This window comes from Mytilus trossulus, chromosome 7 (genome assembly GCF_036588685.1).
Source record: "Mytilus trossulus isolate FHL-02 chromosome 7, PNRI_Mtr1.1.1.hap1, whole genome shotgun sequence".
NCBI classification, from domain to species: domain Eukaryota; kingdom Metazoa; phylum Mollusca; class Bivalvia; order Mytilida; family Mytilidae; genus Mytilus; species Mytilus trossulus.
Window position 1 is genome coordinate 59,469,339 of NC_086379.1, and position 26,395 is coordinate 59,495,733.

The 26,395-nt window shown below is 31.2% G+C and overlaps 1 protein-coding gene across 6 annotated transcripts in view; it reads left to right on the forward strand.

Moving 5' to 3' along the window:
• Positions 1-26,395, forward strand: part of LOC134725433 (protein FAM13B-like) — a 78,219-nt gene that overhangs the window by 42,930 nt on the left and 8,894 nt on the right. For 5 of the 6 annotated variants that reach the window (XM_063589240.1, XM_063589242.1, XM_063589241.1 and 2 more), the window contains 19 exons: positions 5,681-5,853; positions 9,882-9,935; positions 11,342-11,430; positions 11,897-11,942; positions 12,851-13,013; positions 13,360-13,424; positions 14,782-14,866; positions 15,351-15,726; positions 16,032-16,149; positions 17,327-17,389; positions 20,458-20,523; positions 21,711-21,772; positions 22,063-22,121; positions 22,375-22,456; positions 23,023-23,198; positions 23,474-23,557; positions 23,909-23,992; positions 24,631-24,711; positions 25,703-25,935. In XM_063589240.1, the coding sequence (XP_063445310.1) occupies positions 5,681-5,853; positions 9,882-9,935; positions 11,342-11,430; positions 11,897-11,942; positions 12,851-13,013; positions 13,360-13,424; positions 14,782-14,866; positions 15,351-15,726; positions 16,032-16,149; positions 17,327-17,389; positions 20,458-20,523; positions 21,711-21,772; positions 22,063-22,121; positions 22,375-22,456; positions 23,023-23,198; positions 23,474-23,557; positions 23,909-23,992; positions 24,631-24,711; positions 25,703-25,935 (2,159 nt within the window). The remainder of the gene's footprint in view (positions 1-5,680; positions 5,854-9,881; positions 9,936-11,341; positions 11,431-11,896; positions 11,943-12,850; positions 13,014-13,359; positions 13,425-14,781; positions 14,867-15,350; positions 15,727-16,031; positions 16,150-17,326; positions 17,390-20,457; positions 20,524-21,710; positions 21,773-22,062; positions 22,122-22,374; positions 22,457-23,022; positions 23,199-23,473; positions 23,558-23,908; positions 23,993-24,630; positions 24,712-25,702; positions 25,936-26,395) is intronic. The other variant, XM_063589243.1, reaches the window with a different exon arrangement.

Sequence of the window (26,395 nt, forward strand, 5' to 3'; positions counted from 1 at the left end):
TTGTTCCTCTAAGAAAAAAAGAGGCCCACTGGAGGCTAAATTTAGATAGAATTTATACTCTCCTGTGTAAAGAATTGCTCACATTGTTGGCAATTCATGCAACAAATATTTCAATAGTGCTTCATTTTGTAGTTTCTATCTTTTATTACATCAGGCATATACAATTTGTCATTTTGTACTGTTTGAAAGGACTTTTGTTGGAATTTAATACTCCCAAGGGACATAATTCAGCTTTTTCATAGATTAATACAGGCAACAAAGGCAACTTTACAGCTGAGTATTTTGCAGATTTAATGTTTTATGTGTCTAATATCCTTGTTTTTATAATCTCAAGATAGAATAATGGATTTTATAACCAGCTCTGAAATTTTGAACCACAATATGGCATATACTAAAGCATGGAATGGAGATTAGTATGACAAATCTTGAATTTGTGCTTATGTTGTAAATTTTGGATAAAATGTATACAAATTGAATAGAATTGTCATTTTTATTTGTTTAAATGGAAATGTTTATCATTATTCTTAAATAAGATAAGATATAGTTGGAAACAGGTTGTTCCTTTAGCCTTATCTGAAAGAAGTAGAGAAAGAGGTAAATCAGCATGTTGGGGTGGGGACATACAATTATCCATGTTTCTTTAAGTAATGGGGATATACAAGTATTAGTTATAGTCAAGGTTTCCACAATAACCCAGTATTGCATTGATGGGGTCATAAGAATTCTTTATAGCTTTGTGTCACAGTATAGGGAAAACGGTAGTATTACATTTTCCCAGCATTAGGTTGGCCTTTTGTGTACCCAAGACAGGTGAAGGAAGTCAACTTATGAGCGCTGTGATTGGATGTAAGGGTACAATATATTTTTTATTTATCTATGAATAACTGCAGTTTGTATATTTACAATATAAATTTTAAAACCTATTGAAATATTTTCTAGAGAATTATTTGAAAAGGCTTCCAAAATTTTCTAAATTTGGTGCAAAATGACAGTGGGCATGGATAACATAAACCAGCTCCGTTGGAAATTGGTCATGATACTATTTGGCTTCAATTTTTAGAATACAGTAATAAAGTACAAACACCACACATAACTGTTTTATCCAAGTTTTTATTATAAAAACTGGTAAATTTAGAAAATGTTAGTATTGTCGCCTATGGCAGAATAAATACTACCGTTTTCCCTATACACCTAAAGAATAACAAGTGTTTTACCTTGAACTAATTAAAAGAGTGATGGGAATGGCTAGTAAATTTGATTTATGTGGATTTTAATCTTATGTCTGGGTACTTGATAAACTTGTCTATTATGCAATGGTCTATGATGATGTTGTGGACTTCATTAAAATCAATAAGAAATGATTATTATCATAGACTAGGTTAATCTTTTTATCCATTCTATTACAATTACACTATTCTTTTATTAAGGTATTATTTGTTGGTGATATTGGACATTCATAATTTTATAGTTGTATCATTTGCAAAAGCACTCAATTTCTACTAAGCTTTTTAAAGCTACAGTATACATATCATCTATTTATTTTGAATATTTATATTCATTATGTTATTATTCTGTTCATTTCTTTTCTTGTGGATAAAACATTGTAGCCATGTTCTTACAATCAATTAGTTTTTTGTATAGCATTATTTCCTTTGCTTCTAGAAGTAGTCATATTAAAGTCCTGTTCTTATCTCCAAGACAATTGGATTTGTAGATTCTGCCACATTTTTCTCAGTAGTTATATATTACCAAACATTCTACCCCATATCTGGATATGTTACCATTTATTATCTTTTAGAATCTGTGCATGTGGTTTACAAAAATTATTAAAATTGACCAGCAGAATTAACCTCTCAATTTATAGTAAATCTTAGTATTTTATTTGCTTACTTATTATGCCCCCTTTTTTTCAACAGAAACTTCTACAGTATATTTATTGTATTATTTTTGTGTGTTTAAGTCATCATTGTATGCTCCCAACAATAACTGTAGTCAAGTTTTAAGAAAAATTTTCAGTATTGAACAATTGCCCTAAAGACGAATTGACATAATGACCAAATATGTTATGCTGGTTTCTTCTACCTTCAATCTAATTAAAATTAAATCTCTCACTCGCTCATTTTTTAATGCTTAGACTACAAACTGCCCCTTTTGTTGGATGAACAGATGCTCAAACAGAATGTTTTGACAGTCTGTCACCATCTAAGTACCATCTTTGTGCTAATGTAGGTTAGCTGTTATCACTAGATTGTACCAGGGTGGATGTTCAGACTATATCTTGGAATTTGATGTGACTGTCATACAAGTGAGAGGTTTAGCTAGCTTTGAAACCAGGTTTAATCCATCATTTTATACATAAGAAAATGCTTGTACCAAGTCAGGAATATGACAGTTGCTATCTATTCATTTGATGTGTTTGAGCATTTGGTAGAGACCTTCTGTTTTGAATCTTCCTCAGAGTTCAGTATTTTTGTGATTTTACTTTTTTCTAGAATATTGAAGCTCATATCTAAATCTTAATAACTTCATTATTCAACCTTTTTATTCCAATTCAAAATTCCCGTACGTTTTAAGATTTTATCTAAATGAAGTTGAGATTCATTCCAAAAAAATAATACTTTTACTTTCAAGAGTTTTTCATGTATGAATGTTAATTTTACTAATTTTTCAGCTTTGGATTGTTGAATCTTGAAAAATTGAACTATGAAAGCAAGAAAATGATATGCTCTGCATATACTTATTTAGATTTTAAACAAGCTATAAACATGATAAATGGCATTATTATTAAAAAGGTTTGAAAAGAAATTAATCTTCCATTTCCACATTCAAAACATGGGACTTTGATTTATTTGTAAAGCTTTTTTACATATAATTAATTGTCTTACATCTTGTACCTTTAAATAAACAATCATGTGCACATTATAAATTTCTTGAAGACACCCAGTGCCATTGCTGCGTTTACAGTTATAGTAGAAGGACCCAACACTGTGTTAAAGTGAAAACATAACTTGTCCTGCCTTCTTAAATAATATATATCTCAAAGAAAATGGAAATAAAACCTGTATCTTTGTCTAAGATTCAACTGAATTGACCTAAGGTGAATGGGAAGGAATTCATTAATACTTCAGGTTCTAACTACATGTACCTTTATGTAATAAAATCCACATGTATGTATGAGGTATGTTTTGATCTTTGTGTAAGATTTATGGGATATTTCCTAAGGTGAATGGGAAGGTACTCATAAATAGTTTAGGTTCTGACTAATTTCAATACACTTGTTATATTTAAAACTAAGTTCAATTTTTAGGGTTTTTTCCTCTTTCAAGATGTACCCACATTCAAATAAGCTAAGGCTCATTTAAGAATTAGAGAAACATTCTGAGATCCTTCTTACTAATAACTACCAATTTATACAAGAAAGTATAAGTAAATATTTATGTCCAGAAAGTGATGACCTATAAGGTTAATAACCTTACTGTATTATTTATAATGACCACTAATTTATACGAGAGTATTAGTAAATAGTTATGTCCAGTAGTGTTAATAGCCTAACTATTATTTACTTAGTAATCCATCTTATTCATTCAAAACAAGTTTGTTATACATATCTTCCTGATATTGGTGGACGAAGAGACTGTCCTTTTCTTTAGGAAATGAAGTTATACATACAGGGAAATAGGGAACGGAATGATTGTGACTTCCTAACTTTCACAGTAAATATAGTTTGAAATGATTATAAGTCATAATCTGTCACCATTATCTAGAAACTAGTGATATAATTTTTTAGGTGTCCCAGGATTTTATTCTTAGTGTAAAGATTATCATCTCTAGTGGAACATTGTCATCTTTAGTATAACTGTGTCTTCCATAGTGTAACTTTTTCATCTATAGTGTAACACTGTTATCTATTGTGTAGCTTTGTCATCTCTAATGTAACTTTGTCATCTTTAGTGTAACCTTGTCATCTTTAGTGTAACTTTGTTATCTTTAGTGTAACTTTGTCATCTTTAGTGTAACTTTATCATCTTTAGTGTAACTTTATCATCTTTAGTGTAACTTTGTCATCTTTAGTGTAACTTTGTCATCTATAGTATAATACTGTCATCTTTATTGAATTTATTGAGGTAAGCATGTAAGCAAAGTTCTTAAGTTTCTTCTATTATCAAATGAGAAAGGATAACATTATACATTTATTAAAAGTTGTTTTGTATGAATATAATAAAGATCACTGAGTAGACTTTAGTAGTCATTTGTTTTGGCTTATTATGAGAAATATACAGAAAATCTTATTCTACAAATCTGTATGCAAAGTTGTAAATGACAGCTTAAGTAGTTCTGTACTTTTAACTTTTAAAGTCACATTTCAATTGTAAAGTCATATTAATATACTTTTAAGTCTAATATATTAAAAGCATTTATAATGGAAAGTAAATAAATACTGTCTGCATGTGGAAAATGGGAGTAGTATGTAAACAATATGAAAAATTGAATTTACAGGATGATATATATGCATGTGTAAATATTTACATAGTACATGTATTAAAAGTAAGATTTAAATAAAGGCACACGTATTTACCATGATCAGTTTAAACAATGCTGGTATTATTGATTATGGTAAAACCTCTTTTAGACATCTACATGGTCGCAAGCATGCTTTTATTTGTTTGTTCATATTTGATGATGCATGAGTAAAGATCCATTTACAACTCTAGAAATATAATTGTATTTGGCTGTAACGTAATGGTTTTCAGACTCAGTAATGAAGAGAATTTTTCTTAGTAAGATAGAATATCCTAAATTAAGATGTTTTTATTGAGGCAAAGACAAACAACAAGACATCTAAAACTAAAGGGTAACTTATTATTGAAACAAAAATAGGTCCACTTATATATGATGATCACCTTCTTTTGGGTCTGTTAGAGAAAAACAAAATGTGTCAAGGTAGAGATCGCTGTTACTGTATTATCTTTTGTATTGACTTGTTTAATGATGATCTAAGCACTCAAACATTGTGTCTGAGAATTGTCATTCAATGTATAACATGATTGTCAATACTGTTTTCATAAAGTGATTGGGTCATGGACTGTTTCCTTCCTCTGGAATTACAGACAATTTGTTAATGGTAGATAACAATTTTACACCTATTTTACTTCCGTTTTTTTACAATAAATCTGTAGTCTTGAATGATCATCGATACCAGCTACTTTATACAACAGTCAGACTAGACATTCTGATTAGATTTTATGGAAATGTTGTGAGTTGTCTTGTAATAGAAATTATTGGAAAAAAGTAGTAAATTATAATTATTTTCACAGAAGATTCTAAATGTAGCGAACTTTTTAGATAGAATTATGGGTACTTCATTCCCATTTTCTATGATTTTCAAATGAATAACAAACAAAAAATCCTGTAATGATTTCTATCTTGAAATGAACACGGTTTTGGAATATTTTGTTATTTTGTATCAGAAAAAAAGATTAAATATTTGACATGTATGTTTTTCGGAACAAACAATTTTTTTCAGATTTGCTGTGTCATTTAGTACTGTAGATGGGACCTTGTGAAAGGTGATAATTTATGGCATCTTTCATTTATATTGTAATTAAAAACTTATATATATGTTAATTAAAAGGATGTACCATTTATAATATTGTCATTAGAAGGTTAATTTTGTTTACAGATTCGTCATGAGAATTACGACAGTGTTCATTACCAGGATGGTGAGGATATTGAACATAACGATCACAGCGAAACATCATCAAGTCTGACTGTAGGAAGAGGAAATATCCATAGTCCTATGTTTAGTGATGATGAAATCACAGGAAGGGCTGCTTCTCCATTCATATTGGACAGGTAAGAAATATTTTATTTCATATGTAATAGCTTATAATCCTATTTTAATTCGTATATAGATAAAAAGATATGGTATAAGTGGCAATGCCACAACTCTCCATCCATGTCAAAATGTAAAAAATGTTAACAACTAAAGGTCAAAGTACAGCCTTTATCATGAAGTATTATATATAGATGATATTTGTAAAAAAAAAAAAATAATTATAAATTTAAAGAGAGAAAAAATCATGATACTAAGATTGTAAAGCCTAATTCCAAAAATTGTGAACATTCAACTTCCAGTTTTAATGCCTTTATATGGTGTTAATATATATATATATATATATATAGATTGCCTAACAATGTAATTTTAACACACTATTTAATATGTAAATATAAGAATGTTTAAAATATTTACAAAATGATGAAAATATACGCAATATTTCGCTAGACCAACTAGCTTTATCAAGCGTGCATCTATCCCGGTGAAATCGGATGTAGATGATAAGAAACTTTTGCAGCTCAATGTATATGTTGAACTTAGCTGCCTTGAAAATAAGAATTTTTTTTAAGAAAATTTTGCAGCTCAATGTTTATGTTGAATTTGGATTGAGCTGCCTTAAAAATAAAAAAATAAATAAATTTTTGCAGCTCCATGTATATGTTGCTCTTGGATTTAGCTGCCTTAAAAATACATAATTGGAAGTTGAAATAAGCAACGTCCATTGGCCGATATTACGGGATAAAAAGGACGATGCTTTGTTTTTAAATTATTCTTTATCTTTCCTGTATCTTTTCTCGTCTTTTTCGTTAAGACCATCAGGTTCTAAAGTGTGGAGTTGGTGGATCCAAAAGTTTTCTCTTCTCCTTCTCGCCGTGGTGTCCCACTCGGTGTTGACTTCTATAATTTGGAAAGTGACATTTTCAAAAGGATGTTTCGTAGAACGAAGATGTCTTGTGAGAGGACAGTTTTTGTTGGTTTTGTACGATGAACGATGGTTATTAAGCCGAATATTAAATTTGTCCATTGTTTCTCCCACATACTGAATGCCACAAGTGTCACATGTTAATATATAAATTGAGTTCTCCGTTTTGCAGTTGGAATTTGAGTAGATGGTATAATTTTGTTTAGTACCGGAGCTGATGAAAGAACTGCTTGTATTGGCAGCTTTACAACACAAACAATTCCTTCGACCACATTGTTTGTAGCAACCGGGCGATGGAGTAGGCTGCTTTACTAATACAGAAGTCACTAATTTGTCACGGATGTTTTTAGGTCTTCTGAAGGCCATGACTGGTGGTGATGAAAATACTTTTTTTAGATTTAAATCATTTTCTATAATTTTCCAATGCTTCTGAACAATGGATGACACATTTTTAAAATCAGGATGGTAAGTGAGTACAAGGGGTGTTCTGTTAGCTGCTTTATTCTTATCTTTGTACTCAAGAAGTTCTTGGCGACTAGTTTTGTTTGCTCTTTCGAAAGCGCTATCAATGATGTTGTTATTGTATCCTCGAACAACTAGATGTTTACGAAGTTGTCCAAGTCTAGCATCTTTCGTATTTTCATTAGAGCATATTCTCTTGATTCGTAATGCCTGGCTGAATGGGATACCACGGGAGCAATGTTTAGGATGGCAACTTTTTGGAGAAAGGAATTGATGTTTGTCCGTTTGTTTGGTATGAAGGTCCGTTATAATGGTTCCGTTCTTGATGTAACTCGTAGTATCGAGGAAGTTAATTTTCTCCATAGAGAATTCAGATGTAAATTTTATTGAATGGTGGAAAGAGTTACAGTGTTCTAGAAATTCATTAAGATGTTCTTGTGAATCTGTCCATTTGAAATCAATATCGTCAATGAATCGGAACCATGATAAGGGCTGATATGGAGCACTAGCCAAGTTGGCCCATAAATATGTTGGCATATGACGGTGCCATTTTTGTGCCCATACTAGTACCGTCTATCTGGAGATAGTGTTTTTCATTGAAAGAGAAGTTGTTATTCTCCAGTACTAGTTTGAGAAGTGTAACAAGGCACTCGGTAGGAGGATTTTTTTCACTACGAGTGTTCCATGCCTCTGTTCCATGCCTCTTCACACGCTGCTATTCCTTCGTCTTGTGGAATGTTGGTATATACCAACATTCCACAAGACGAAGGAATAGCAGCGTGTGAAGAGGCATGGAACACTCGTAGTGAAAAAAATCCTCCTACCGAGTGCCTTGTTACACTTCTCAAACTAGTACTGGAGAATAACAACTTCTCTTTCAATGAAAAACACTATCTCCAGATAGACGGTACTAGTATGGGCACAAAAGTGGCACCGTCATATGCCAACATATTTATGGGCCAACTTGAAAAACGCCTCTTGGCTAGTGCTCCATATCAGCCCTTATCATGGTTCCGATTCATTGACGATATTGATTTCAAATGGACAGATTCACAAGAACATCTTAATGAATTTCTAGAACACTGTAACTCTTTCCACCATTCAATAAAATTTACATCTGAATTCTCTATGGAGAAAATTAACTTCCTCGATACTACGAGTTACATCAAGAACGGAACCATTATAACGGACCTTCATACCAAACAAACGGACAAACATCAATTCCTTTCTCCAAAAAGTTGCCATCCTAAACATTGCTCCCGTGGTATCCCATTCAGCCAGGCATTACGAATCAAGAGAATATGCTCTAATGAAAATACGAAAGATGCTAGACTTGGACAACTTCGTAAACATCTAGTTGTTCGAGGATACAATAACAACATCATTGATAGCGCTTTCGAAAGAGCAAACAAAACTAGTCGCCAAGAACTTCTTGAGTACAAAGATAAGAATAAAGCAGCTAACAGAACACCCCTTGTACTCACTTACCATCCTGATTTTAAAAATGTGTCATCCATTGTTCAGAAGCATTGGAAAATTATAGAAAATGATTTAAATCTAAAAAAAGTATTTTCATCACCACCAGTCATGGCCTTCAGAAGACCTAAAAACATCCGTGACAAATTAGTGACTTCTGTATTAGTAAAGCAGCCTACTCCATCGCCCGGTTGCTACAAACAATGTGGTCGAAGGAATTGTTTGTGTTGTAAAGCTGCCAATACAAGCAGTTCTTTCATCAGCTCCGGTACTAAACAAAATTATACCATCTACTCAAATTCCAACTGCAAAACGGAGAACTCAATTTATATATTAACATGTGACACTTGTGGCATTCAGTATGTGGGAGAAACAATGGACAAATTTAATATTCGGCTTAATAACCATCGTTCATCGTACAAAACCAACAAAAACTGTCCTCTCACAAGACATCTTCGTTCTACGAAACATCCTTTTGAAAATGTCACTTTCCAAATTATAGAAGTCAACACCGAGTGGGACACCACGGCGAGAAGGAGAAGAGAAAACTTTTGGATCCACCAACTCCACACTTTAGAACCTGATGGTCTTAACGAAAAAGACGAGAAAAGATACAGGAAAGATAAAGAATAATTTAAAAACAAAGCATCGTCCTTTTTATCCCGTAATATCGGCCAATGGACGTTGCTTATTTCAACTTCCAATTATGTATTTTTAAGGCAGCTAAATCCAAGAGCAACATATACATGGAGCTGCAAAAATTTATTTATTTTTTTATTTTTAAGGCAGCTCAATCCAAATTCAACATAAACATTGAGCTGCAAAATTTTCTTAAAAAAAATTCTTATTTTCAAGGCAGCTAAGTTCAACATATACATTGAGCTGCAAAAGTTTCTTATCATCTACATCCGATTTCACCGGGATAGATGCACGCTTGATAAAGCTAGTTGGTCTAGCGAAATATTGCGTATATTTTCATCATTTTGTAAATATTTTAAACATTCTTATATTTACATATTAAATAGTGTGTTAAAATTACATTGTTAGGCAATCTATAATTTTATTTGTGTAATTGAATTAATCTCTGTACTGATTAATCCACACTCCCATAGATTTGTATGTCATGTGCTGCTATTTATAGGCACTTATATATATATATATATATATATATCCATTTTATTACAGTGATGGAGGATACAGTATTATAGAATCTCCAGTCCCATCTGCCAGAACATCCAAGTAAGTTTATATCTTAACAGTTATTCTTAATAAAGTCTTAGTGAAAGAAATTGTGGATAATATTTCATTCAAACAGCAACCCAATAATCAAGCAAAACTGGAAAAAACATCTATTGGTCTGTATACCATCTTCAACAATAGACAGGTATTCAAACTTTTGTCCAGTCCAAAATACCAAAGTCTAGAAAAGTTGTGAATAAATAAGTACACTTTGGATTTTTTTGGGTTGAAAAATCATGGGAAATAAAATGATGCACAATACTGTTACTTATTATATTTGTTTAAGGATTTCAGAAAATGTAACGTATCAGCCAAATTACTTAGACATGATTTGAATGTGACGTCATAATTGTGACATAATAAGCCAGATTTTTAAGATATTTAGTTAGAATGGGCTAATTTGATAAATATTTTAGCTAAATATACACAGCACAAGTGACTCCCAAAGTTATGTTTGCCAATGAATACATAATACACTTGCTGTTTAAATATCTTTTGAGCAACAGTTGTTCTCTTTAATTTTTTTTTATTAAATCTGTACTAGTCAAAGTTGTCAAGATTCCTTTTGCTTTCATCTTGTTGCTGAATTTACTGTTATAAACACCTACAAAAATATTTTATTAAAACACAGAGATTCAAAATTTGATTCTGAATAGACCGTTTGATTTTAGGTCCATTTTGTTCTCCAATTCTACCTTCTCCTTTAATGGAGTCTGTCAAAAGATCCATCACTGCCATCATGTGTTATTTTAGAATCATGATTTCATTAAATTCTCTATAACAGGATCCAGCACCTTGAGTTTGTCATAATATTATTATTAACTGTATGACCTTAAATGAAAGTAAACATTTCTGTAAACATCCTTATTTATTGCGAATCTTTACACTGTGATAGTATTATTATATAGTTATTGTTTTTAGAGTGGTTTACTAAAAACAAAAATAATACCAAATGAATTACAAAATTTCTATTGATTTGTTATGTGTAAAATCTATAAATCTACATACAACCAATTTGTCAGATACAATCATGTTACATGAATAAAAGTACATCTCAATATCTTTTTAAAAAAAACCTTAAATTTAATGTTGAATTCAGTGTCATATTTCCTTGGGGAAAAAATACCAAATTTGCTGGAAACTTGAGTATTTCTTGTATATTTGTACATGTTTGGCTTTGAGCATTCCTGATGGAGGTAAATCAAGAAAAGTGATTCAGACTCAAGAAATTATTAAACGTGTTTTCAATTTTTTACAATAAATACTGTCAAAATAGATTGTACTTTACTTAGTTTATTTATTGTAAATTTTTTTTACACTGTTGACAGACATTGAAACATGCTGTATCTGTGTTTATTTTCAAAAGATATTTCTCTCAATTAATGCGACAATTTTGATTTTTACAGAGTCGTACAGCATGCCATTACCAAAGCCATAACTAATAATTTGTTTGGAGATGAAGATGATACAGAGGCTGAAGATGACCATCATAAAGGTACCACTCTTTTTTTGGCAGATTTTTTTGGTCAAATATTATAGTAGAGTGATTTGTTTTTCTCATTCTAGTCTTAGGTTTACAAATTACATCTGTAAGTGGAAGAATAATAAATTTTTGACAGCAAAACAAAAATGTTGATGCAATGAATAGGATGACTTGCACTAATCATCAAGGTCAAAGACCAAAGGCAAGGTCAACATCTTACATGTTAAATGTATGAATCAATCTATTATGTACATAAGTAACAACAGTAGATAATGATAAACACTTTTTGCATTTAGATGTCGAGATGTGAATCAGAACAAAAGAATAATTTATTAATAATAGTTTAGCAATTATGGACCCTTTTAACATAAATTTACTGATGGAAGTATCAATTATTCATTGTTACTACATTTAACCAGAAAATAGCCACCTAAGTTCCGAAAATGATGCTCTAACAACAATCATTTATTATTTTCAGATAATTCTCATGAAGAAGCACTTAAAGTAGAGCACTTAGACGATGGGTATGTTATTATATTTACTTTTACCAAAACCAAACAACCACATGCATTGAGTTCAAATAATGTCTGCATTGCTTCAAAATCCCAAAAAGCCTGACCCCAAATGAAGAATATATAAAGTAATGGAAGCTAAAATTGAGAATGGAATTAGAAAAGGTGTCAAAAAGACAACAACCCAATCAAATAGAGAAAAAAAACAGCCAGACCATCAATGGGTCTTCAATACATTGAGAAAATCTGGCACTCAAAACCAGTTATCAGTTGGCCCCTAAACAAAAATGTATACTAGTTCAGTGATAATGAACATCATACTAGACTCCAAAACATAAAATTGAATGAAAATTGAAAATCATACAAGACTTTCAAATGCCAGAGGCTACTGACTTGGGACAGGCAGAAAAATCGTCAGGGGTTAAACATGTTTTGTGAATTCTCAACCCTCCCTCTATACCTCTAGCCAATGTTAAAAAATCAAACACATCATTACTTACAGTAAATCTCATTTCTAAAGAAGTCTTAATAAGTCCAATATCAAAATAGGTAACAAAGAATAAACAAAGCAAAATGACAATACTGTTACACCAACAATTGTTTAGGTGACTAATTGAACAAAATATAAGGGTAGTTTGAAATTACTTCAACAGTTCCTTAAACATGTGAAAGTTGTACTGTTTGACTAATGAATAAATATAATAATGTCTTGTGCATACTTTGTTTTACCCTCATTGGGCTTTAATGGATGAGTGGTTTAAGTAGTTCTACAGCACTAGCCTGTCTAAGCTGAGGTTGTAAGGTAAAACTCAACCTGTGGCAAGGGGTGTTTGAAATTTAACTATTGTGATTTTCAGGCTAACTGAGACTGTTGAACCTGTGGCTAAGGGTGTTTGATATTTAACTATTGTGATTTTCAGGCTAATTGAGACTGTTGAACCTGTGCCAATCATGGATAGAATCAAAGCTTTTCAGAAAGACCCAGAAAAAATGGAAGTAGATCAAGTTGTCAAACCTTTGAAGGCCAGACCTGTGTCAAAAGCTTTTGATTTATTTGAAAGCAGAGGAATAATGATAGCACAGGTATAAACTTTATATTGAATGGAAGACACCCAATATATAATTATTTGTTTATGTGTGAGTGGCTTAAGCATAATAGATTGGAAATAACATTCAACACATCTAAAATGCTATAGTAAAAATTGGCAAGCAGCTGTATTACAATAAATAGATGACATGTTGTCTGCAGCTGGATTATCAATAAAAACTGTTTTCTGGCTGTTTTTTTAAATATCCGTCAAGAAGAAAGCAATCATTTTGAAATGACAATTTGTTTCAGGCAGGTTATGCCAAAATGATTTACAAGAAATGATTGTTAATCAAGACATTAGTTAATTTGGTTAAAACTGCATTTCTTGTATATTTCCAGGCTCCAACAAGTATTGCTGATATTCAGAGTAGCAGCAATGAAGATAAGGAAGCATCACAACAAAGGTACATATTTGTTCAGAAAATGTAATACAACATTATATTTTTATACTCCTACTGCAAATGGAGGGGCTATACATGTTTAACATGTGTTTGTGTGTCTGTTATCTATACTGTGTTATGTATGTTTAAATCCACCATTCATCGTTCATGTTTACACAAAACATATAGCAAGGGTATCATAACTACTTCATTTGAATAGGTATGGGTAAATTAGAGTCAACAGTCACATGCAACCATTTATTAAGGGAGTTTGCCTCTCAGTTTCAAAGTAATTTTAAAACTTTTCAAAACACTACTTTATATTGAAAGGGAATTAATAGAAGAATCCATAGAGCAAACAAAATGTATTGGTCACCAAGCTTTTTTTCGAGATATTAGCCATTTTTATGCCCCATCTACGATAGTAGAGGGGCATTATGTTTTCTGGTCTGCGTCTGTTTGTTCGTCCGTCTGTTCGTTTGTTTGTCTGTCTGTTCGTTCGTCCGTCTGTTCATCCGTCCGTCTGTTCGTTCATGGTCTGTCCCGCTTCAGGTTAAAGTTTTTGGTCATGGTAATTTTTGATGAAGTTGAAGTCAAATCGACCTCAAACTTTGTACACATGTTTCAAATTTTAATGCCAAATTAGAGTGTTCACCCCAATTTCACAGTCCATTGAACATAGAAAATGATAGTGTGAGTGGGGCATTCGTGTACTGGGGACACATTCTTGTTTTGAAGACTTTTACAAATGGATTATCATTATATATGTAAAAGATTTACAAAAAGAAAAATGGGGGTCACCGGGCAAATTTTTTCAAGGTATTAAAATGGATAAGATCAGAGGATTCTGAAAAATCTGACAAAAAATCTCAAACTCAATAAGCCAGCTTTCTTAAAGGGCTTTCATCTCCAACTTTATAGCATACCATTAGCAAAATCATTATTGATGGCATTCATAACAAGTGCAAAATGGATATTGCTTGATATATCACCTATTGTTATTTTTTTCAAATATAATGATAAACCAGCCAATTGACTATTTCTCGAGTGTTTTTATACCTCTGGTATGGTAAATTGACTATTTCTTGAGTGTTGTTATACCTCTGGTATGGTAAATATTCTCTTGTGTTAAAAAGACAAGTTGGCAATTTGCTGATCTAGTCATATGTTCTAACAACTTCTGTTCCAAAGTCTAATTTCTGTCATCAGTGTGAGCTGGATAAACCAATCAAATTAATGCATTTATCGTTACAACTTTTTCATATCATACTCTTTGCAGTGAAATGCAATCAATATTTCTTCATGTGACGAACCACAGCCATAAGAGAAATAATTTAAATATAATTTTCTTGATTTGAGATAACTATTTTTGTTATTTCAGAGTTGAAGAATTTATTAATGATGATGATAGTGAACAGGATCCATTTGAAGTAGTAAGAAGAAATTCCACTGAACCTCTGCCATCTGTAAGCATAGCAAATTGAAACCAGCTAATTTTATTGTCTAGGAATTGTAAATTTTATATTTTCGTGACAGAGAGAAGATGTGGAATTTTATAGCTGTTCTCAATGTGCACATCTTTCCTGAATACAATCAATGAATCAGCCAGTGATCAAATACAAATTTTGTCAAACAAAATGAATTTCATCAATGTTATTTCTGCTTTGTATAGTTAAATAGTATTGAACTTTTCTATAAATAGGTTTTGTTACCTGTCATACTCACTGCTATACTGATGATTACAGTTCAATACCTGTTTTAGTATTAACAAATGGAGTAGGATGGGAAAATCATCAAAGGTCAACAGATATAATTATAGTATACTAAGGTCAAATGGGTCATGACCTGATATCACTTTTAGTATTTAAAAAAAATTATATGGGTGGTAATTTCCAAATTAGAAATTAGATAGATCAAAGTAACAGAAAGGTTTTGTTGATTTATTTTCAGTTTAAAAGAACCTCTGGACCTTTAAATAGGAGATCCCCATCAAGGAGGAAGTCAAGAGGGAGCACTGGAGATGAAGAAGAAGAAACGCCAAGTGAAGATGTTCCAGTCCCAGTGAAACACAACAAAATGTCAGAAGATTTGGACCTTATCATGGAGACACCATCCAATAATAACCAGGAAAATGAGGCTGATGGTGATATGAATCACAACCATCCCAAACCAAGAGTTGCTTTCTTAGAACTAACCAATAACAGAGAAGAGATAGAGAAACGAGGTTCTCCTGATATGTCTCCTAGTAGATCGCCAAGTAACAGTCGTAAACCATTCATTCCTCCATTGGATTTGTCTACACTCCATCAACATGTGGATAGTACAGGTATGAAAACATCAATTTTACATAAAAATTGGAATTAAAAATTCTAAAACACTGAAAGTGGGAAAATAAAAACTGTTGACTGGTAGACATATATATACTTTTAAAAGTACTGAAGTCATATATAGAATAAGGATAATGAGATTTGGTATGATTAACAGTGAGACAGCTATCTATCGAATACCTAAAAAATATGATTTAAACACATACCTTATAGAGTTCCTGGAATGCTCAAAAGGAGCATTTTGGAAAGTAGACTCCACCTCCATTTGAAAATTCTAATTACATGATGTTTATGGTTATTTCAGATCCAATTTTAGCCACTAAAGGACATTCTGTCTCATATCTTCGTGCCAAAAACCAGGTGAATGGTGATGATGTCATGGTATCACCAAGAACCCATAAATTAAAGAAAAACAAAACTAGGTATGAAACATTAAGCTAGACTTATTTCAAAAGAAAAAAAAATACAAAGATATTAGCAGTTCTGGTAATTTTATAAATGTTGAAAATGCATATAATATAATATTATAAATTGAGTCTAGTTAAAGGTATAGTATTTCAGTCATGATGGAAGTCATCTTCATCTTCAAGACACACTATTTAGTAAATGATAAAACACTTTTTTTTTCTATTAAAAGTTTTTATTGATATTTAAATTTGGGTGGATTTACTCACAGACTGAATGAATACAAAGGTCTTTTAATGTCATGTTTGTGAGTCAGTGGCCGAGATTTAAACATAAATTACCTCTTGAAAACATGTTTTAAAGATGATAATTCTAAACCAAAACATTTCTTTTTTTTTCAATTTTAACTTTCATAGAACCCAAGGATTCTATTCATGAGTATCATGCATATATCACAGTGAAAGAGTTTTTATACTGTACAAAAGCACCCTATTGAGGTGTAAATCAGGGGGAATCAGACGTCCAAACCATATTAAAGTAATTGTAGATATGCCAATCATATAAGAATGTTATAAGTTTAGAATTGTTTATCCTGTAGTGATATATTTTACAGAAATAACCTATATATTAGCCAGAGCTTTAAGTTATTTAAATATCCATTAGTTGATAGAATTCTTATGAAATATAACATGTATAACTTTGAACCTTGAATTGCTGAACTATGAAGTGTACTATCTTTTTCCATTTTGAAAAGCTTTTAATCTATTAAAAAAAAAAGTGTATACAAATATTGTGATGGCTGAGTGCACTATTTGTCAATGTCAAAGGATTTGAGCCAGTAACCCCTATAAACAACCCTTTCATTGTTTTGGTAAATATTTTGTGTATGTATCATTTTTAATTTGTCTTATTTTTCAATCTTTTTTCATGATTTCATATTAAGTGTCAGCCCAAGACCATAGAAATTTTGGTTGGAGTAAAGAATATATCTTTAAAGAATATTTCAGCAAAATTATTTGTTTGCAAGGGCTGGCACTGCCAAATTATGCAAAAATATGTAACATTTGCTTTCATCAAGGTTTCACAGCCAAAATAATGAATTAGTGAACCAACAATTAATTAGGTAAATCTTTTATCTTGATATGCAACACTGACAACAGAATTTGTAAAATTTATAAATTTCTGATTACTCAGCTGGACAGAATTTGAATATGATGAGGAGGGACCACTTTCACCAAGTGCTTGCCTCCCAAACAGGTGAATTTCACATTTACACCCTCTGGTTTTATAGAACTACCTGTATTGTACATTTTGTATTACTCCTCATCTTTATATGAGGCAACTAAAAGAAACACAATTTTATGAATGTCATGAAGTTATAAAGCAATACAATTTATATTTTGTATATTTTGTTATAAAAAAAGTACCTTGAAAGAGGAAAATTCAGGTGTGATAATGACAATAGTATTTTCAAATTAAAAAGAATGGAAGGAAGTGCATTCTTTTTTAAAGATTAAACGTACCGTCAATAGTTCAATTTTTGAAGGTAAAGATTAATCCTGTATTTTAGAAAAAAATAAAATTCTAGAAATTCTTGCTCAAAATGGAAAGTAATACAAAATGAACAATATTTATTTTCATGCTTATAATCACACAACATTGCTCTATTAGTTAGAATGAATGTTTTATTCATAAGTTATTTTGAATTAATGACCTTAATCAGTTTGGGTAAAAGGAATATATGTTTTGTAACTAAGAAAGAACTAAATATGTTTAGCCTACTGTTGTTTATTGTCCATAAACTATGTTTGGTAGAAATGATCAGCAAGTTTTATCTACCCTGAAAATTTAGGGAAAATCTGTCCAGCGATTTTAGAGTTAATGCTCCAAAAATGTTTTTTTTTCTTTTCATTTTCTACATTTCTTTACCAATATTTCAATAACTACATGTACAGGAGCTAAGTTAATAATGTTTTTCCAATATTTAGCAATTGTTGCCGTTATCCACATTTCAAAGGGGGAAAAAAATCAAATGTTGCAATATTAGTACATGTTTAAGATATTATCAGCATATAAGGATTATGTGATAGAATAGGAACATAAAAAGGGAGACATATTAAGACACCTTAAACTTAATTTATGTGATATTTGAGTGTTTCACTGATTTTCTTTTAATACAAGCCAGTTAGTAGATAAATAGCACCTAACTATCATAACATGTGTCTGTTTCAAAATAGGTTTATCAAGAGCTTTCTGCTCTGAATTGAAATAAATATTTTTTGAAAAAGTTAATAGAGCAGTGATATATATGTGAGCCGCGTCAAATAGCAATCGACCTTATGCAAGTGCTTGTATACATTTACATGCATATCACATTGATTGATTTAGGAACAATCATTGGGCCGCAATCATTTACTAAAAAGATAAATTGTGGTCTGTTGAGAAACTTTTGTATATCAAATCAATTTTCAAACATTTAGACTACTGACTCTGCATAGATGTTGTATTCTTTGCATTTTTGAACCCGAAGTAAATACATTTGTAATCATAAGTATTGACATGCATTTGCATAAGGTAGATTTCCAACCTACGCTGCTCATGTTTAATCTTTGTGTATCAACTTTGTATGTGTAATAATAAGATATTATATGTGTAAAATATAATGTTATGTTAAACTATCACCGTACACTTTTTATTCACTTAATTTAACAAACATATATAAACACTTTGCTTAACAGATAACTATCTTAGTTACAATATGTAATATAGTAGTATAGATCAACTTTTATTTGCCTGACCATTATGAGTCATGAGTTTGCATATATAATCATATCATACTTGGACAACTGGAAACTTTATATAAAATTAAAACCAAAACTTGTCCAAATCTACTAATGATGGCTGTTCATGTATGGCTCGCTATTTAATGGCCAGTGGTTAGTATTTTATGCTATTTACCAAGATCTACATTAAGCCATTAAGCCTACGCTGACATATTATTCCGACTCTAAGCCAGTCAGTCTGAACTCTCACTCTTAAAATTTGATTTGACAGGGAAATTTCTTTGATTGAATCTTTGATTACATTCAATGAAAAATGTCATGATTACATTTTATTATAGAAATAAGAAGATTTGGTATGATTGCAAATGAGACAAGTCTCCACAAAAGACCAAATGACACAGAAATTTACAACTTTTGGTCATTTTACTGCCTTTAACAATGAGCAAAGCCAATACACATAAACTTATTAAGTCATTATTTTAACAATTTTATATCGTTTTTTGGCCAACTTTCATACATTTAGGTCTTTTATCAAATTTATTATTTTGATACAAAATGAAGTTTATTCTATCTTTAATTGAGGGGGGATAGGAGGGGTCCTGATCCCGAAATCCCAGACTTAAAAAAACGAAATCCTGAAGTCCCGAATTCAAATACAGTAAATCCTGACGTCCCGAAATCCAAAAAAAAGGATTGCCTGATCCCGAAAGTGTCAATCCCGAAATCCCGAGCTAAAAAACACCCGATCCCAGTGTCCCGATAAAGGTCCTATCCCCCCTCTTAATTGGAATGATGTAGGTTGTCGAAGCCTGTTTTTATGTTTATTTCATATGCATTGTATAGCAAGCATGATTGAAAAATAAGAAAAACTATGTTATGATATAAGAATTCAAATAAGTAGTCGGTTGAAATGAATTTACATCGAAGATTGTTATTTTTATTTGACATGTACAGCTGTCTAGTATTATTGATCCTATGTTATGTTATACATAGTTTTACCTTGGCATGGTTTGCATGAATTCATTTTATTTATTATTACATATGTTGGTACAATTGTACCATTTATTTCTCTGTCAGGAAAAGGGCTTTTAATTGTGTAGACTGAATCTCTGTCATGGGATTGTATGAAAGTGTCATGTGGTTGTATTAAAATGTCATGTGTTTGTAGTAATGTGTCATGTGACTGTATCCAAGTATCATGTGATTGCACTATGTGTCATGTGATTGTAGTAAAATGTCACTTGATTGTAGTATAGGTGTTCATGTGTAACTGTTTCATTTAACATGAAGTAAATATATGTTTGCCATGTGTTAGGGCTCGTAGATTTGTAGATAATGTTAGCTATATATCCATAGATATGACATCAAAAAGTATTTTTGATCTCAAATGTCATGCTGGTATTCTGTCATGGCGGTTGAAAAATTTAAACATAACAAAGTAAGCAATAGGATAGTTTTGCTTGAATAAATAATATTTTATAAATAGTTTAAGAATATTATACAATGTGTTATTGGACTTTAGATGTGTTCTTTTGATTTCAGTGTACATAACAATACAGATTTCCCTCCGTCTCCACCTGTTGACCAAGACATGTATAGAAAACACAGGTTTGTTTTATCTATTCTACTTCCTTATTCAAGAAGAATTGATAAATTCAAAATTCACTTGATAATTTGGTGATTTTAATCTAAATTATTTGTACCATTAAAATACAACATGTAAACAAAGAAGAAGATCACAAGTTTTCATTATGTTTGTTTTATCAATGTATTTGCCATAACCAAAAGGGTGGGTCTTTTCACCACCGAACACTACCGCACACCACCGACCACCACCGAACACCCCAAAAACCAACAACCACTAAGAAAAACTGTGATATTATACAATAAAACGATAAAATAAATTAAATTACATATAATTTAATCAATTTTTAGATTTTTATGGGCATCATTTTTATGTTAAAATCGATAATCAATATAAGGAAAAACGTCTCCGGATTTATCACTTTCCAGATTACATTATACATACATGTGTGTTATAAAATTCAAGTATTTTCATAATTAGTAAACAATTCAAGTATCCTCGTTCTCTGTTCATGGGTTATATTTTGATATTTGTCTCTTTCTTATTATTGGCACAACTATTTAAAAAAAAAATGGAAAAACATATATTTGAGGTGTCCATGAGGGTCTGCAGATTTCAAAAAGTCGGGTGTTATAGACTCTTCTTTTCTGTTATCTGTAGATTTTGGACTCTTAGTCTTCTAATTTGTTGAATTAATAACTTGAATATTATATCTAAGTACCATTTATAACGATTAAAGTCAAAATAATAAACTTTTGGGGTGTTCCGTGGTGTTCGGCGGTGTGCGGTGGTGTTCGGTGGTGAAAAGACCTACCGTAACCAAAATTGTTTTTTTGTTTGTTTTGCTAGTAAAGAATACTGAAGAAAAAAATAGATTTGCATTTAGAGCTGCTTGTCCTATGCCCAAATCTAAAATTTACCCAGCAACTATTAAAATTACATCCTGTTCAGTTCATCACATGGAAAGTAAGTTGTACAAAAAAGGCAAATGAACAGATACCAAAAATGTAACTAAATAAATGGTTGAATGCATATTTACCTGCAAACTTTTCTTTAAGACTGAACTTCTCTGTAATGTATTCTTTATGAAAATTATTTTTTTGAGATAACAGGAGTTTTAAATCAGTATCAACCTGTTAAATCCACGGGATTCCATACTTTGATAGTTTAATTTTATATTTTACTTATGTAATACCTTTTATTTTTACAGTACAGGAAGTATTGATGATGATTTTTCAGTCAAACATAAACAGATTATCAAGAAAATACAAGGTAACTATTTTTTCCTCATACTCCTATACTATAATGCTGCTATAATAGTGATGTTAATTTTTAAAATGAATACTGATATCATGAATATTTACCAATCACTTACCACCAGAAATGTCATCCTTTTATAATCTATTTTCAGATAATTTCACAAATGTCATAAACACAGATCTTTCATGAAAGGTTGTACATTTTAATTAGAAGATTCAAGAACAGCTTTAACTCTTTGAATTAAAGTTTAATCATTCATGACTATGTATTTATCAAACAAACTTTTCATATTTTATTTTCAGCCATTAAAAAGAAGATAAAACATTTTGAAGAAAGTTTTGAACAAGAGCAAGGATTTAAGGTAGGTTTGTTATTATAATGATGGCTTTTGGATTTGAAATGAACCCGATGAAGGTTATTTTAATGCACACAGAAAATATGTCAATGAGACAGCAACCAGGCAACAAATCTTTAATTTCAGAAAAAGGTGTTTTTTTTTAAAATATAATACAGAACCAATTAGATAAGAGAGAAGTTTAGCACACACTCCTTAAATGGCTTCTAAATCATTTGAAAGGAAAAGGTATAAAGCAAAACATTTGTTATATTTTCAGCCATCTCATGCAGACAAGATTAGTAGAGTGGAAGTAAAGAAATGGTTGGCTGATTTAACCAAGGCCAAGAAAGATCTCAGAAGTAAGTTTTATCTACAGTATAATTTAGGGGATTTTGATATCATAGTCATATAGATAATTCAGATATGAAGTTTTCTTTCAAGACTCAAAAGTTGCATTACACTATGCAATACTTCTGGCCTTCAGAAATTATTGTGAGGTTTTTATTAATGTGTATGATGCTACTGGGTACATATCCTTATTCATGAAAGTAAATGAACCCACAGTAGTCATAGTGCCCAAAAAATATATGCATTATTTACAATTCCTTTCAGGGATTTGGCTATACTTTTTGGACCTTTTGGATTATAGCTCTTCATCTTTTATATAAGCTTTGGATTTGAAATATTTTGGTTATGAGCATCACTGAAGAGACATGTATTGTCGTAATGCGCATCTGGTGCAAGAAAAATGGTACCGTTAATTTTTTTTTTTTTAATTACAAAGGATCAATCCCTAATCCTCAAAGATTTAGAAGAAAAAGGTAGTTCATATTATAATTTGTTAATTTGTTTGAAATGTGAACAAAAAATAAAGCTATGTAATAAATAGAATTGAAGGAGACTAAGAATTGACATTAACTTTCAGAACTGAAAGAGGAAGCCGAGATGGGAAGTAGAAGTCGTCATGGTAGTGGTGCTTCATCCAGTGGAGAAAGGATGGATCCTCCTGACCTACCCCCATCTATGGAACAGACTCTAATACTAATACTCAGAAAGTTAAAGGAAAAGAGGAGGGAAAATCAGAGACCAGAGGATATTGAAGTAAGAAATCTTTTCACTACAAGGATATGTGGTTAGCTAAGTTATTGAAGTTAAATATAAGTGCTAGCTTTTACTTGAAATAAAAAACATAAACAACTGGGTAAACCCATGAGAAATAATAATAATTTCAAAAGATTTATAGAAAACAAACTCCTTGATAATATTCACATTTTTCAGGTAAAGAATGGATTTTTATGAATATGAATCATTTCAGAAATTTTTTCCTCCTTTAACTAACCTAGAAGTTTATTTTGTGTATGTATAATCATTTGCAGTTAATGAACAGAGATCAGGTCCAGGAAGAGAAGCTGGCGGTTCAGAAGGCATTGCTACATTTTGAGAGTATACATGGTAGACCTGTAAGTTCTAATGAGTAATTATAGATAAAGAGAACAGATAATACAATTTTCCACTGTAGTTTATATTTTACAGTTATGATGAAAATGAGTAAACACTGTGTGTAAAGAAAAAATAAAATGTATGTCTATTTAAAAAAAAAAAAGAATTTATTTCTTATGTTTATTAAAAAGAAAACGCCATACACATGTGTTCAGAAGCTCAGTAAAACAATACATGCACAGCCTTGAAGTCGAAAGGGTACACATCTGTCAAAACTTAAGGAAATGCTTTGATAAAATTAAGATAAACAGTAAAGTTTTTTTTAAATCAAATATGTTTATTGTTAATAAATATGTTACATTATTTTTCAGAAATCTAAGGAAGATAAAGATTTGATGAGGCCTCTGTATGATAGATATAGACAGATTAAACGTCTCATTACCAAACCAATGTCTGTAAGTCTTCACCAATATATTTCATGTTTCTAATTGATTATGAGTCAGAAGCAGCATTTAAAAAATGTTTTTACATTGCCTCCACATAATAGAAGAACGCAGAAATACATCAAACATGAATTATTTACATAAAAATTAGATCTTGGTGTAGCTAACTATTAAACAGAATTAGACATCTTTGCTTGTGATTCAAAATAGGGGAAAAAATATTCCTTGTAATAAAATTGAGAATGGAAATGGGGAATGTGTCAAGGAGACAACAACCCAACCAAATAAAAAAACTACAGCAGAAGGTCACCAACAGGTCTTCAATGTAGCGAGAAATTCCCGCACCCGGAGGCGTCCTTCAGCTGGCCGCTTAACAAATATATACTAGTTCAGTGATAATGAACGCCATAATAATTTCCAAATTGTACACAAGAAACTAAAATTTAAATAATACAAGACTAACAAAGGCCAGAGGCTCCTTAACATATCTCTTGGTAATAAAAGTTAGATGTCATTAGAAAGCTCTAACATCAACAGATTAACCTACTTCTATGCTGTACTCTCTACTTACAAGTAACATATGCCTTGCCTGGGAAGCTAAAGAAGGAAATTTTATTATTATTTGTAATTATATTTTCCTTATATTCCAGCCTAGAGAGAAGATGGAATTACAGACAGTACCAGAAGATGGTCCAATTGATCTCATAGATCCTGTAGGCTCAAAATTTGTTGTAAGTCATCTGAACATGGTATTTAGGTGTGAAATGTTTAAAGTACTTTTTGTATCCTGTTATAAAGTATGTTTGTCTTTTGTGTTTTTCTTTAATTAGGAGTGTATACCAAAGCATGAAATAAAATTATAGACCAATTTTCAAGTATATTTGAAAAAAGATTGTTCAATCTATTTGACCTCCACAACTAAGTAATCCATTATTGTCCCCAAGGAGCAACTATTGCCCTGAGGCATAGCCCAGGTCAATAGGCATAGCAGAGGGCAATCCGAGGGACAATAAACTTACTATTCCACAAATATAAAGTCAGTAAGTGTTTTATTAATTCGAAAAGACAACAGACAGTAAATGGCAGGGATAGATCAACTACCATAATACAAAAGCAGAAATGCAACTATACTGTTTAATGTTTACCTCATCATAAATATTCCGAGATGAAATGCTTATGCTACGTCCTGCACTGACAATGGACAACCCCTAGATACAATAGGCAAAACATGACATTGTAAATCTGGGGGGATTTTTAAATCCTCTAATCCCATAGCTGCAATTTGAAATACCGCGAAAGATAATGACATTTATGGTAAAATAGTTTCATCCAGGTCCAAAAGTTGAAAATTATTGACCAGTCCAATAGTTCAACACTTGCAATTTGATAAATCTTGAAAATATTGTGTACTTATTCCATATAGAAAATGATACCCAAGGTATAATAAAGCAAGTTATAAAAGGCAAAAATGCTTGGTAATAACAAAATGTAAAATCGTTCAAATCAGAAAACCAAAGGCCTGATTTATGAACAAAACAATAAATGAAAAACAAATATGAAATATAGCAGCAAACCACAACCACTCCATTAAATGGATGCTGCTGACTTTGGACAGGCACATACAGAATTTGGCTGGGTTAAAGCACTCAAGATAGCCTAATGCCATCATTTCTCTTTTAATTAAGAAAATTGTTTTTATCATCCCAATGTTTTCTATTTCAGTCAAGAAATCCAATTATCTTGCCTCGTGTAGACATGGAGGAAGAGGAACAAATTGATGACATTTTAGGAACAATGGACTTTGCTGTGACAAGAGACTTTTCTGTGTTACGTGATAATGGAAGGACTAATATTTTAGATCATAAAAATGGACATTCTCCTAAAGTGAAACGGAAATTGATTATTGACGAAGAATCAGAGGAAACAACAGAGGCTAATCTTCATGAAATGAATTTGTAAGCTTGAATAATGGTTTCCATTTTAAATTTATTTTAAATCTTGATTTATGATTTGTTTTTGTTTTTTTTTGTAATGTTTTTATTGGCAAAGAACTTCATATTTATGAATTTTATGACTGTAGTGGAGTGGGTTTTACCATTGTCCATAGGTACGTACGTCAGTTTGTCCCAAAATTGGTTTCGGTTCTTAACTTTGTTTGCATCAACCAAATCTTATGAAATTTATACACAATGCTTATTACTGTGGATTTATTGTTATTTGTTGGATATCAATTTTCGTGGATTTTGTGGGAACAGGTTAATCACGAAATTTTCTATAGTCTTGTATACAGATTTAGCAAAACCATGAAATTAAATATCCACATAACATGTAAGTTTTCCTTAAGGTGGTACCTAACACTACAGGGAGATAACTCTGTAAAGTCAGCTAAACGTTTTAATTATGTTGTGTTGTAAG